At 50.5% G+C, this 13,345-nt stretch overlaps 1 protein-coding gene across 11 annotated transcripts in view; it reads right to left on the bottom strand.

The window, feature by feature from the left end:
* ETV7 (ETS variant transcription factor 7) overlaps window positions 1-13,345 on the bottom strand; it is a 32,682-nt gene that overhangs the window by 16,099 nt on the left and 3,238 nt on the right. For 9 of the 11 annotated variants that reach the window (XM_053222881.1, XM_053222880.1, XM_053222885.1 and 6 more), the window contains one exon: window positions 344-508. In XM_053222881.1, the coding sequence (XP_053078856.1) occupies window positions 344-508 (165 nt within the window). Of the gene's footprint in view, window positions 1-293; window positions 509-13,345 lie in introns of those variants that run through there. The other 2 variants (XM_053222888.1, XM_053222887.1) reach the window with 2 other exon arrangements.

The raw sequence follows: 13,345 nt of genomic DNA, 5'->3' as shown, positions 1-13,345 counted from the left end.
CAGTCACCTGCCTCTCAGGGGAGGGCCGGCGTCAGTCACGGCTTCATGCAGACGAGATGAGAGGTGGCAGGATGGAAATGGGTAGGGGAGATGAGAGCCACGGTGAAGGGAAGGGGAAGCGACAGCAGGACAGGACACTGGGGACTCTGCAAACAACAGCCAAACAGCTTCCTGCAGGCCCGCTCTAGCGAGGGGCCCCCCGGGAAACATTTACGGAAAAGGGGACATCTGCCATGCTGGGAGGTGAGCAAGCTCCTCCAACCAGTGCGTCCATCATCCCCCCCTGGGCCTACCTGGGTCTCTGTCAGCACGTTTTAGAGGGAAGCCAGCTAGTTTCCCTGACCTGAACCAGGTGCACGAAGCCGGAAGTCATCCTTGGTGAGGATGCAGAGGGCTCGGCCGTTCATCTCGAAGCCGTGCTCCCCCGTGCGCTGCAGAGAGTACTCCTGCTCGGCCCAACGCAGCCAGTGCAGCACGTCCTCCCTGCTCCAGAGTGCCGGCTGGATGCCTGCAACCACCGTGAGGACAGGGACTGGGAAAGGGCACAAGGTGGGAGCAAGGGCTCTCCCCTCAATAATCGCTCATGCTTGCACTTCAGGAGTGTCACCTCCTCCGAGAAGCCCACCCTGAACGCTACACCTGAGCAGATGCTCTTCTGTCCTGCCCCCCACTTTGTCACCACATCCTGTTCTTTTCCTTCCTGGCACCTTACTCTCCTTGTCATTACATTTGACGTACATGTTTAGGTTTGTCATTATCTATGCCTTATGTTTGTGTTCAGTTATTTTTTTTTTTTTTTTAGTTTCTTTATTTTTGAGAGCATGCGCGAGAGAGCATGAGCAGGGGGAGGGGCAGAGAGAGAGGAGACAGAGAATCCCAAGCAGGCCCCGTGCTGTCAGCACAGAGCCCTATATGGGTCTCAAACTTACAAACGGTGAGATCGTGACCTGAGCTGGAGTCAGGAGTCAGACGCTTAACCGACTGAGCTACCCAGGTGCCCTGTGTTTGCCTATTTTGTTTTTGGTGGCTCCTCCTACCAGCCCAGCCTGCTTTCCAACTATTAAGTCAGCAAATGTTTACTAAGGAACTATTATGTGCCAGGCACTGGGTGGGATGTGCTGGGGCACGTTGTTGTATGTATTCAGCACCCAGGACGGTGCCTGGACCATAGGAAGTGCTCCCTAAACAGGTGTTGACCGATTGCATGTATGATTAAACGGTCCTACAAAGAACGTGTGTTGCCGTTACTGTTTTCCCAATGAGGAAGCTGGGACTCCCAGAGGTTAAGTGACTAGCCTCGGGTGACACAGGTAGCACAAGGTACGGCCGGGCCCAGAATCCAGGTCTGTCTGGCTGCTGCACCCTTCAGCTCTAATGCGCCAGCTCAGGTCTGGGCTTGCTCAGGGAACCGCCCAGCGGACAAGGAAGTCTCCTGCACCCATTTCAGCGTGTGTGTTCTTATCTCTGGAAATACCCAGACAAGCAGTTGCTTTATCTGATTCCTTCCTATGCTTCTACTCTGCCTGGGTCTATTAGGCAACCAGTGCCAAATATTTACCCCACTAATCTGGGTTGTGTTTAACAAGGCCACACTATGACTTTCTGCACCCTTGGGACTCTTGCCTTCCTAGGCCCCTTCCTCCACTAAAAAATATTTAAAATTATATTTTATGACTGCATTGCATAAAGACGAGTGCATCGTGATATATTAAAACGTTTTCTTCTGCCTAAAAGTTCATATTTTTTCCCTTGATTTCATTTTATTTTTTAAATTTTTTTAATGTTTATTTATTTTTGACAGAGAGAGAGAGAGACAAAGTACGAGCAGGAGAGGGGTGGCAGAGAGAGAGGGAGACATAGAAACCTGAAGCGGGCTCCAGGCTCTGAGCTGTCAGCACACAGCGTGATGTGGGGCTTGAACTCATGAACCATGCGATCATGACCTGAGCCAAAGTTGGAAGCTTAACCGACTAAGCCACCCAGGTGCCCCTCTCTTGATTTTAAAAGAAGTCAGAACATTTTTGTGGGCCCCTAAACGTATTGGAGCCCCCGCGGCCTTGTGCCCACTGTGATGGCAGCCTGGTGCTTCACTTTGTGTGGTTCTTGTCCTCCCGAGAGCTTTTCAGCCCTGTCAGGACCCTGGCCACGTGACAGTGGAAGGCGCCCAGCTCATCAGGGCTGGTGTGACAGGTAGGAAAGCTGAGACGGAGGAGGTAACTGTCCAAAGACTAAACCAACCTGTGACTGCCTTGGTCCCAAATTAGCGCAAGAGAGAAAACCAGTTTTCCCGTTTACCGAAAAAGAAAAAGTGCATCTGCTTGATCATCGATTCAGCCAATATCTGATGAGCACTGGCCATGTGCCAGGCACTGTGCCACAGCTGGGGACATGGCCCGGGGGAGGCTGGCAGGAGCGAGGCAACCAATGACTAAGGACCATTCCTGCTCAGCTGCACAGAGGGACGGGGCTCCAGGCTACAAATGCAGAAAGCAGGGCAACACAGCCCGGCTTGGGTGGAAGGAGAGGCTCCCCTTACTTTATTTTGGGACCTGAGAAGGAATAATAAAGAAGAAATCTCTGAAATTGAGTAAAAAATTAAGGGGGGAAAAAAGAATAGAAGTGGCAACTGACCTTTGCGGTATGCAGTACCATCAAGATCTGATGCTGTTACCTAAGACTGGCAAGTATCATTGGGACAGAAGGAGCCAGGAGATGTGTGTGTCTTTGCGCGCGTGCACACGCGCACACGCGCGTGCGTGTGTGTGTAAATTTAATACATGATAGAGATGGGATTTTAATTCAGTGGGAAAGGATAGTGAACTTAAGACAGGGTAAAACCATGACTGGTTTGCCACCTGGTAAAAATATATTTGGATCTTCACCTGTCACCATTTATCAAAGGCAGTTCCAGGTGGATTAAGACCTAATGAATACAACGATAGAAACCTGAATAGAAGTGGAAATAGGGGGTGCCCGGCTGGCTCAGCCAATGGAGCATGTGACTCTTGATCTCGGGGTTGTATGCTCGAGCCCCACATGGGGTGTGAGGTTACTTAAAAATGAAATCTTTTAGGGGCGCCTGGGTGGCTCAGTCAGTTGAGCATCCGACTTCGGCTCAGGTCATGATCTCGTGGTTTGTGGGTTTGAGCCCCTTGTCGGGCTCTCTGCTGACAGCTCGGAGCCTGGAGCCTGCTTCCGATTCTGTGTCTTCCTCTAGCTGCCCCTTCCCTGCTCACACTCTGTCTTTCTCTCAAAAATGGAAAAACATTAAAAATTGTTTCAAGGGGTGCCTGGGTGGCTCAGTCAGTTGAGTGTCCGACTTCGGCTCAGGTCATGATCTCGCGGTCCATGAGTTCAAGCCCCGTGTCGGGCTCTGTGCTGACCGCTCAGAGCCTGGAGCCTGTTTTAGATTCTGTGTCTCCCTCTCTCTGACCCTCCCCCGTTCATGATCTGTCTCTCTCTGTCTCAAAAATAAATAAACATTAAAAAAAATTTTTTTTTAATGTTTCAAATAAAATCTTTTACTTTTTTAAAAAAAGTTTATTTATCTTGGGAGAGAGAATGGGAGCAGGGGAGGGGCAGAGAGAGAGGGAGAGAGAAAATTCCAAGCAGGCTCCGCACTGGCAGTTTAGAGCCCAATGCGGGGCTCAAACACACAAACCCTGAGATCATGACCTGAGCCAAAACCAAGAGTTAGACATTCAACTGAATGAGCCTCCCAGGCACCCCTTAAAAATAAAGTCCTTTTGTTTTTATTTAGAAAAAATTTCTTAACATTTTATTTATTTTCAAAAGAGAGAAAGAGAGAGAGTGAGCAGGGGAGGGGCAGAGAGAGAGAGAGACACAGATCTAAAGCAGGCTCCAGACTCCAAGCTGTCAGTACAGAGCCCAACGTGGGGCTCAAATCCATAAACCCACAAACCGTGAGATCATGACCTGAGCCAAAGTCGGACACTTTACCAACTGAGCCACCCGGGTACCCCTAAAGTCTTTTTTTAGGTGGAAATAGGAAACCCATATGCATTAAACATGGGTAGGTGAGCCCTCAACCACGACAGGAAATTCAGAGGCTATAACAAGTGAAAGATACATTTGATTACGTAAGTTGTGTGTGTGGTAAAAGACACCATAAACGAAATTAAAAGAGGACAGAATAAAGGGAAATATTTACAATGCAGATAACAGATAAAGGGCTAATGTCAGGGCGCCTGGGTGGCTCAGTAGGTTAAGCATCTGACTTCAGCTCAGGTTATGATCTCAAGGTTCACGAGTTTGAGCCCCTCGTCAGGCTCTGTGCTGACAGCTCAGAGCCTAAAGCCTGCCTCAGATTCTGTCTCCCTCTCTCTCTGCCGTTCCCCTGCTCTCACTCTCTCACTCTCCCTCTCTCTCTCAAAAATAAATAAATATTTAAAAAGAAAAGGGCTGGGACGCCTCGGTGACTCAGTTGGTTAAGCGTCCAGCTTCCACCCAGGTCATGATCTCGCAGTTCATGGGTTGAAGCCCACTTTGGCCTCTGTGCTGTGTGCTGACGGCTCAGAGCCTGGAGCCTGCTTCGGATTCTGTGTGTGTGTGTGTGTGTGTGTGTGTGTGTGTGTCTGCCCCTCCCCTGCTCATGCTCTGTCTCTCCCCCCCTCTCAAAAATAAACAAACATTTAAATAAATAAATAATTTTTTAAAAGGGCTAATGTCTATCACAGAGGAAGAGCATCTCTACACTGATTTTTTTTTAAGACAAAAAAATCTTACCAGCAATTCACGGTGGAGCAGGATTTCTCAGCCTCAGCACTACTGACACTTTGTACCTGATAATTCCTCCCTGTGGAGGCTGTGCTGAGCTTTGTGGAATGCTTCCCAGCATCCCTGGCCCCCTGCCCACTAGATGTCAGCAGCAAACACACACACACACACACACACACACACACACACTGCCCAACAAGAGTGACAACCAAAAATGTCTGCAGACATTGCCACATGTCCCCAAGGGAGAGGGGCAAAACCAATGCCAGTTGAGAACTTCTGCAGTAGAACAAATCCACTAATACTCAGGTGGCAGGACGTGACACCTCACTGGTCCCCGACAGGCACAATCAGAGAAGAGTGAGATATCATTTGAACGATAGCGCCCACAGCTGGCAGGAATGCAGGGAACAGAATGCCTGGCTGATGGAAATAGAAATGAGGAGCCTCCGCGGGAGGTCCGTCCAGTGGCTGCAGAAGTGACCGAGACACAAAAGCTGCGTGGTGTGAAAGCTGGAGGCCACCCGACAGTGAGATTCAGGAGTGCCAGGGGCAGGCCTATGAGCCAGCCAGGGCTTCTGGGGCTCTGGAGGCCAACTGGCCATTGCATTTTTTTTTGTGTGGGATTGCCTATTCCATGATCTTGGAGGCTGTCGACGTGAAAATTCAAAACTATGATCCTGAGTCAGAAGGGTGCATTGTCCCGTGTGTAGCCAGAGGGTTGGGATGGATCCCACACCCCTCTAGCTGTCCTGCCTCCATGGAAACACTAAAACTGCTCGAAGGTGGGGACATCGTGAACTTGGCAGACAGTATCAACCACAGGTGTGGTCCTGCTACCAGGTCCAGAGACATGGGCAGGGGACTTCCCATGCTGTCCCCGAGGGACTCTGAAGTCCCACAGTAGCACTTGAAAATGAAGCCTGTCATCACCCTGCAGTGGGATTTGGTTTTTCTTTCACTACCTCTTGCTCACTCCTACCCTCACCTTTCATCCGTTTACTGCCAGCTTCTCAGGTCCAATAAATACAGAAAAGGGACCTTCCTGTTCCTTATGTCTTCAAAGAATCCCCAGGTCAAAAGGCTTTCCAATAGGACTCGAGACCCCAGGGAAGGACCAAGTTCCAAGCTCGGATGAGCCACCCAGCTCTGGGCTAAATCTCCAACCCCAGGATCTGGGTCCCAGCTCGGCCCCTTGCTAGCCAAGTCACCTACAAGCTGCTCAGACTCTCTTAGCCTCAATTTCCCCCTCTGTGAAATGAGATAAAACACTGCCTCACTGGGCTACTGTGCTGTTTGAGGGGCAGGGTGGCGTAGGGGTTAGGAGCCCAGGCTACATCTGTACAATCCAGCAACTGACCCCTGAATGAAGACCTAAGAGCCGTGGTGGGAATACACCCTCCGGAAGACATGTATGCGAATGTCCAGTGGCTCTATTCATAGTAGAAAAGAACTGGAAACATCAGGCAGAGAACGGACAATCAAATTGTGATGTTTGCGGACAATGGAATGCTGCTCGACCATAAAACAGAGTACAAGGGGCTGCTACATGTGACACGTGGATTAAAGCTCACAGATACTACGGTGAAGGAAAGAAGCCAGATGTAAAAACACAATCAAGAATAGACGCTAGTCTAGGGAGAGAAGACAGAATAGTGGTCGCCCTTTGGAGGGGAGTGGCCTGGGGAGAGGTGCAAGGCACCTTCCTGGGGCGCTGGAAATGCTCTAGTTCCTGATCTCAGTGGTGGCTGCTCAAGTGTATACATGCATAAGCATTTGTACACTCAAGATTTGTACACATGACTGTATGTAAAGTATGCCTAAAAAAAAAAAAAAAGGAAAAGGAAAACCATGCAACAATAAGGATCGAAGCTGGTGCCAGGCCAGCTGGAAGCTGGCTAAATGACCGTGTTTCCATTTCTTCACCTGCAAATCAAGGGTGACAAATACAGTACTAGCGACGTGGGGCTGTCACAGGATTCTGTGAGATAATCAATTTGAAGACCAGGGCCTGGCAGGTCGTATGCACTTTCCAAGATGAGCGGAGCTCTTGCTGTTAGCTGGGGTGACACAGGTAAAGTGCTTGGCACAGGGCCCAGCACACCTCAGAGCTCAGCAATTGCTGGCCAGTGTGATCTAAGGTGTCCACCGCCCCCCCCCCAAGACGTCTTCCTGACCTGGTTACTGGGATGAGCCCAACTGAGTCTCCCCTTACTGGTACAACCACACCCAGGGGCTTCACCCCAGAGCAGCCCATGCTTCTCCCTCTCTTGGCTGTGACCCACCGTATTTTCAGTTCCTCACACCAACCATCTTTGCCTCTCAAGACTCCAGCCTGATTATCACTTTCCTCTCCCTGCCCCAGCCACTGGCTCCCTGGGGATTTCCAGCTTGGCTAGTTCTAAGCTTCTGGGACAGATCTGGACAGAGACCCTAGCAGGGGAAGCCGGAGGGGCTGTGTATCCAAGACACCATTGGGGGGGTTGAGTGTCTCCCTAAAGAGTTAGCACTGTCTCCCACGCACACCCAGAACAGGGTGGGACTTGAAGGCCCCCCTCCCCATCCTGGGCTGGATCTCCCTCCACTGCCCTTATCACTGAGCTTCCAGCTTCCTTATGTAGTCACTGCAGCCCCCGCTAGAATGTCAACTCCTTGACCACAGACTTTGCCAGTCTCAGTCACTGCTCTCTCCAGCACCTACAGCAATGCCCGGGACATAGTAGATGCTCAATAAATATAAATGGCCTACATGAGTGCGCTGAAAGACTTCCAGGCATCCTGATCTACCCCTCTCTGGCCCCCCAGTCCCACCCCAACCAGGTCTCTCTTCCCACAACACCCCTTTCACTCTTTTGCTCAAGAAACTGACGTGGCAGAGCGGCTGGGTGACTCCGTCAGTTAAGCGTCTGACTCTTGATTTTGGCTCAGGTCATGATCTCACGGTTTGTGAGTTCAAGCCCTGCATCTGGTTCTGCACTAACAGTGTGGAGCCTGCTTGGGATTCTCTCTCTCTCCCTCTCTCTCTGTTCCTCCCCCACTTGTGCTTTCTCTCTTTTTTAAATTAACTTAAAAAAAGGAAGGAAGGAAGGAAGGAAGGAAGGAAAAGAAAGAAAGAGAAAGAAAGAAAAGAAAAAACAAAAGAAAACAAAAGAAAACAAAACAAAACAGAAGAAAAGAAAAGAAAAGAAAAAAAAAAGAAACTGACATGGCTCTCAACTCTCCACCCCAGCAAGTCAACACTCCTCTGTCCTTGTTTCAAGAGCCGCCTCAAGCTGCCCCTCCCCCCCCCCCATCAAAGCTATTTCCCGGGTACTCTCCTCACCACACCCCCACAGTCTGCTAGACAGAGTGACTTCCAGAACAACAGAGCTGGGCCTACCTTTAACAATCAAATCAGAACTAACAGTTGGCTTCTACCTCCCTGGCAGGGTTCCAGGAGGAACGTGGGAGACGGTAAAGTGCTTGGCCAGTCCTCTAAAAATGGGAGCTGTCATCATCCCACATTGGAGGCTTTTGCTCAGAGTAAGTGACAGCCGCAGGTTTGGAGGTACCTGGGTTTGAATCCCAGCCCCACCAGTTTCCTGGGGGGTGACTATGGAGAAGGTAATTCTGCGGATTCCAAGCCCAGTGTTCACATCTGTAAGGTGGGAATAATAAAAGAAGCCACTCTCCAGTCCTATTTAAGTGTATTCAATCAGTGCATATGATATGCCCGCTGCAATGCCTGGTCCAGAGTAAATACTCAGCAAATAGTATTCACTATGATTATCAGCATCCTCACTGGTGGAGCCCGCCTGGAAATAGAGGGACTAGCTGGTTTCTCTGCCGCAATGACTGCAGTTTAGCAATCGTCATTTTCCGTGGTTTACTGAGTGTCACTGTCTGTCCGGAGTCCCCTCAAATCCATCACCCTATTGTCTATCCTGGTCGTCCTGGCTGATATTGCTTTTCTTGGTAACCACATTCAGTTTTATGGTCACCAGGCCGTGGGGCAGGGCCCGCGCATACGGTTGTGTGGTGTCCTACACAAAGGCACCACTAGAGAGAAGGAATGGGAGGGTATGGGAGAAGCCAACCCACGCCCTGGCTGGGTTTGGCTTGGCTTCTTCCCAGAGGAGGGGTCTTTTCAGTCTGCACAGAGATGCACATGGTCTAGCCCAGGCCCTGACTTTAGGGAGCAGGAGGCTCTTTGTCCCGAAATTGCCGGCTTTGGGAATCTCCCATCCGTTTGTTGTTTGCCATATTCCCTTTCACTGGCAGGTGACAACATCACTGTCAATACTCAAAGCTTCCCAAACACCCACTTCTAGTCTCCAGCCTCCCCACTCCACCCCACCCCACCTCTCCCTTGGCTCCTGCTTCCACCTAACTTACTGCTTCTCTTGCCTTGATCTAGGGCAGTTCCTCAGACCATTCTAATTGCAACCCGCGGTAAAAAAAAAAAAAAAAAAAAAAAATGCATTTTACATCATGACCCACACAAGCATGTACTTATAACGAGCCAAAACAAAGTATTCATGAGATCACAGCTACCTTTACTATTTATGATGTACTGTGAAATGTTCTATTTCATTAAAAAAAAATTTTTTTAATTTTTTAAAATTTATTTTTGAGAGAGAGAGAGAGCATGAGTAGGGGAGGGGCAGAGAGATAGGGGGACAAAGGATCTGAAGCAGGCTCTTCGCTGACAGGGGCAAACCCGATACGGGGCTCGAACCCACGAACCGTGAGATCATGACCTGAGCCGAAGTTGGACACTCAACCGACTGAGCCACCCAGGCGCCCTGTTCTATTTCATTTTTTAAAAATGCTTATTTTGACCCACTAAACTGATTTCACTCCTTAGTCCTGGCCAAATGCTTTGTTTTTTGTTTTAAGAAGATAGAAGTTTATTGAATACACCGCAACGAAGGGGCAGGCAGGACAGCAGAGGAGGGGCTGTCTGCCCTGACCGAACACTTGGGAAAGCACTGTTAGGACACAGCTTTATAAAATGCGGTCCTTGAATGTATTTCCGGGAGCAGCGGTGTCCCCCAAGAGTTTACTAGAGGTATAGCTTACTAGAGGCTCACCCTAAACCTACCGAATCAGAATCTGCATTTCAATAACACTCCCAGGAGACTCACGTGCACACGAAAATTCGAGATGCCCTGGTCTAGGATGGCAGGAAGCCACTCTGTTAGAATTGACTGTTGGGGCGCCTGGGTGGCTCTGCAAGTTGAGCATCCCACTCTTGATCTCGACCCAGGTCATGACCCCATGGCCATGGGTTGGAGCCCTGCGTCAGGCTCCATGCTGACAGTGCGGAACCTGCTTGGGATTCTCTCCCCCTCTCTCTGCCCTTTCCCCACTGGACTCTCTGTCTCCCTAAAAATAAATAAATTAATTTAAAAAAAAAGAATTGTACACATTAACATAAGTGCCTTGGGGACTCTCTATAAGTGAAGGCTATGAACTTGAGCAGCAGCATGAACACCTGTCGGAATACCCCAAGGGACCTTCTCCCGTGTTGTATGCTGCGAGGGCGTTGCAGAAACGTGTCCTCCCTCTGCCCACGACGTCTGAAAATCAGACGTGGCGCTCTATGGTCTCTGCCCGTGGCTTGTTCACAACTAGGAGCTTTGAAAGTCAATTTCTAAACGCAGAGATCTCAATTCTTCTGCAGCCAACCGTGGGAAGTTCACAGAGTTGTTTTTTGTTTTTTGGTTTTTTTCCCCAGAGAATCAGCTCCAGGAAAATGTGGCAGCTCAGGACCAGGAACTAAGAGTCTGAGGCATGAGGCCCCATCTGGCCGCTAGCTGCACAGAGTCTCAGTTTCTCTGTCCTCAAACGCGGCTGTGCTGGTGACCATCTCAAAACTGCCTCCCCAAAATCCCCCGAGCTGTCCCTAGAGGCTGCATCACCGCCCCCAAGACCCACTCCCTGGGACCTCAGCCCGGCTCCCGCAAGTGGTCCCAGGGCCTGCACTGCCTTCACGGCTCCCGACTCACCCCTGACCTTGGGGAGACCCTCATGGATGCAGCCTGGGGGAGGGAAGGTATGAATCCCCTTTCACTCTCCACTTCTGCAGAGGGAAGCCTCATTGTGAGTCTCCTTTTGTGCGTGCAGAGCCTGGGGGATCCAGCCCCTCCGTCTCAGCCCCCTTCCTGTCACTAGACAGGACAGTCACCCCCAGAGTGGACTCTGCCCTGCTCTACCGCACATCTTTGTCGGGCAAGTAAACACGGAAACGTAAGCTCTGCAGGGAACTTGTGTGAGCCACTTGGCACCCACTCACAAAGCTAAGCAAGATTTGTTTTGTTCGTTCACCTTCCTGCTGAGGCAAATCACCCTGCTGATGAGAAGAGTTGCTGGAGGTGGAGGAGGGAAGGGGGGTGGGTGATGGGGGATAAATGTCAGAGAGATGCCCAGCGAGGGAAACTCAATTTCCAGAAATGTAAGAAAGGGGCATGACATCACCACAGCTGTCTGAAAGGTCAACCCCTCACTGGGGGTCAGCAGTTCACTCATCTGGGACGCTGTTAACAGGAAAATGAGTCATTTAGCGCTCCCAGTCTTGGAAGACTGCTAGATATTTACCAAAGGCCAGGACTTGTTGCCTGAATACTTTCAGAAGTAAATATGAGTCATGAAATCTAAGAAGTACAGAGGACGCTGCTGGTGCCCTGCCCATGGCCCTTGGCTCTCACCTCTACTCTCTGATGGCCACCAGATGTCGAATGTCAGCACCTGACTCTGCGCCTGACTTAGCCAGCGCAAAGGGCAACTTGGAAAGGGAAGGTGGGGATGAAGCCAAGCCAAGCCGGCTGGGTTTGCTAGCTCCTTCCCAAAAGGGGGTCTTTTCAGTTTGCAGTGGAGTCAGTTGAAGCAGCCTCACCCCATCACGGATGGGAGGCAGGTGAATGAAAACTCAGCTTCCTTACCCCCGGGCTGGGATAGCTCAGGGTGTGCTCTCACTGTCCCCGACAGGTCCCCCCCACTGGTAGTGAGCCCCAGTTGCCCACCGTGCTACAATTTACATTTAAATTGGATTTCAGGAGCACCTGGATGACTCAGCCGGTGAAGCTTCCGACTTCGGCTCGGGTCATGATCTCACAGTTCACGAGTTCGAGGCCCTCATCAGGCTCTGTGCTGACAGCTCAGAGCCTCCTTCAGATCCTCTGTCCCCCTCTCTCTGCCCCTCCCCAACTCGCACGCACACACACTCTTATTCTCTCTCAAAAATAAATAAACATCAAATCAAATAAAAAATAAATAAATTGGATGTCCTTCGATCCTCTGTGGGGAAGTACTTCAGGGCCTGTTTCTGGAGAAATGTAGCCGAAGGCAGTAGGACTAGTACCCCAGGAGGTCTAAATTGGCACCCTGAGTTGAGTAACCAGGGAACAGGCTGGCTGGAGAGAAGAGGAAATTCTTGTCACTAGAAACGTGCAGAACACCTGGTGACCGTCTCAGAGCGGCCCCACCGAAAGGGGCTTCAAAAAATTAAAAGTCTGGTGTAATTGTATTTGCCAAGGTGATGACTACATTTTCTAAAGCCCCACTCCTCTTATATCCTCTTACCCAGTAACTCTGAGCTAGGCACCCAAAAGAGGGAGGTAACTGAAGGTTACTTGACTTTGGGCAGAACACAACTTTCTGGCCCCCAATTTCCTTACTTGGAATGCAAGTGAATTACCTGAGGGACACCTCAGGTCTCTACAGTGTTGATCTTCTAGGACTTGGTGTGCCAGTTAGAAGAGTGGACTTTGAATATGGGGAGGTAACGGGGGATGATAGAGGGCCTCGTGGGACCTGCAAATAAGCCCCCCAACCACCACTGAGGCTTGGTGTCCTCAGCTGCCATGAGATGACATCAAAGGTCCTTCTTCACAGCAACACTCAGGGTCTTCGGCTCTGTCCCCAAAGTCCCATTTTTCCTCATCACCACGGTTTGGGTTGTGAACAGAACCCAAATCCTACCCTCTATGTAACTGTTGCCAAACATCTCCTTGGAACAGCCCTGAGCTCCAAGCTACCTACCGGTCAGGGCTTGCACTCGGACAAGACGAAACAAGAGAGGTTCCTCACACAGAGCCCCTTGCCCCTGTCCCCACATCACACTCCCGCTTCCCTCCACTGCTGCTCTGAGGCGTGAGGGCACCCATGTTCTGTGGTTCGCTCGTATCCATGAGTCCCCGTCTTCCCACAGGCTGCATGCCTCGCTAAGAGAATGCCACACTGTTTCCAGCAAAGGCAGCCAGGTCCCCCCAAGGCCTGTGAAGTCATGCCCGCTGCTCAGTCCTGTCAGCAGCTCAAAAAGTAGGTCGTGGCCAGGAAATCAGAAGGGTATGAAATCAGTTAAGCAGTGTTCCAGCCCCTGGATGAGCCGAGCAAGAAGTGGCCTGGATGCTTCACAATCCCAGTCAGATGTACCCGCCCACAGCCACCCCAAGAACCGCCTCCCCCCACCCCCGATTAAGACCTCCCACTGGCTATAGTCAGCTTGCTGCCTATCTTATGATTCCCTTGGCTTAGGAAGTACATTTAAAAATCTCTTAGAGGATGATCAGCAGGACCAAGTGTTGGCCTTAGCATGGAGAGCCCATGTGCTCTGGAGCATGTCACT

This window comes from Acinonyx jubatus, chromosome B2 (genome assembly GCF_027475565.1).
Source record: "Acinonyx jubatus isolate Ajub_Pintada_27869175 chromosome B2, VMU_Ajub_asm_v1.0, whole genome shotgun sequence".
Classification (NCBI taxonomy): Eukaryota; Metazoa; Chordata; class Mammalia; order Carnivora; family Felidae; genus Acinonyx; species Acinonyx jubatus.
This window is presented reverse-complemented; position numbering and strand designations above follow the sequence as displayed.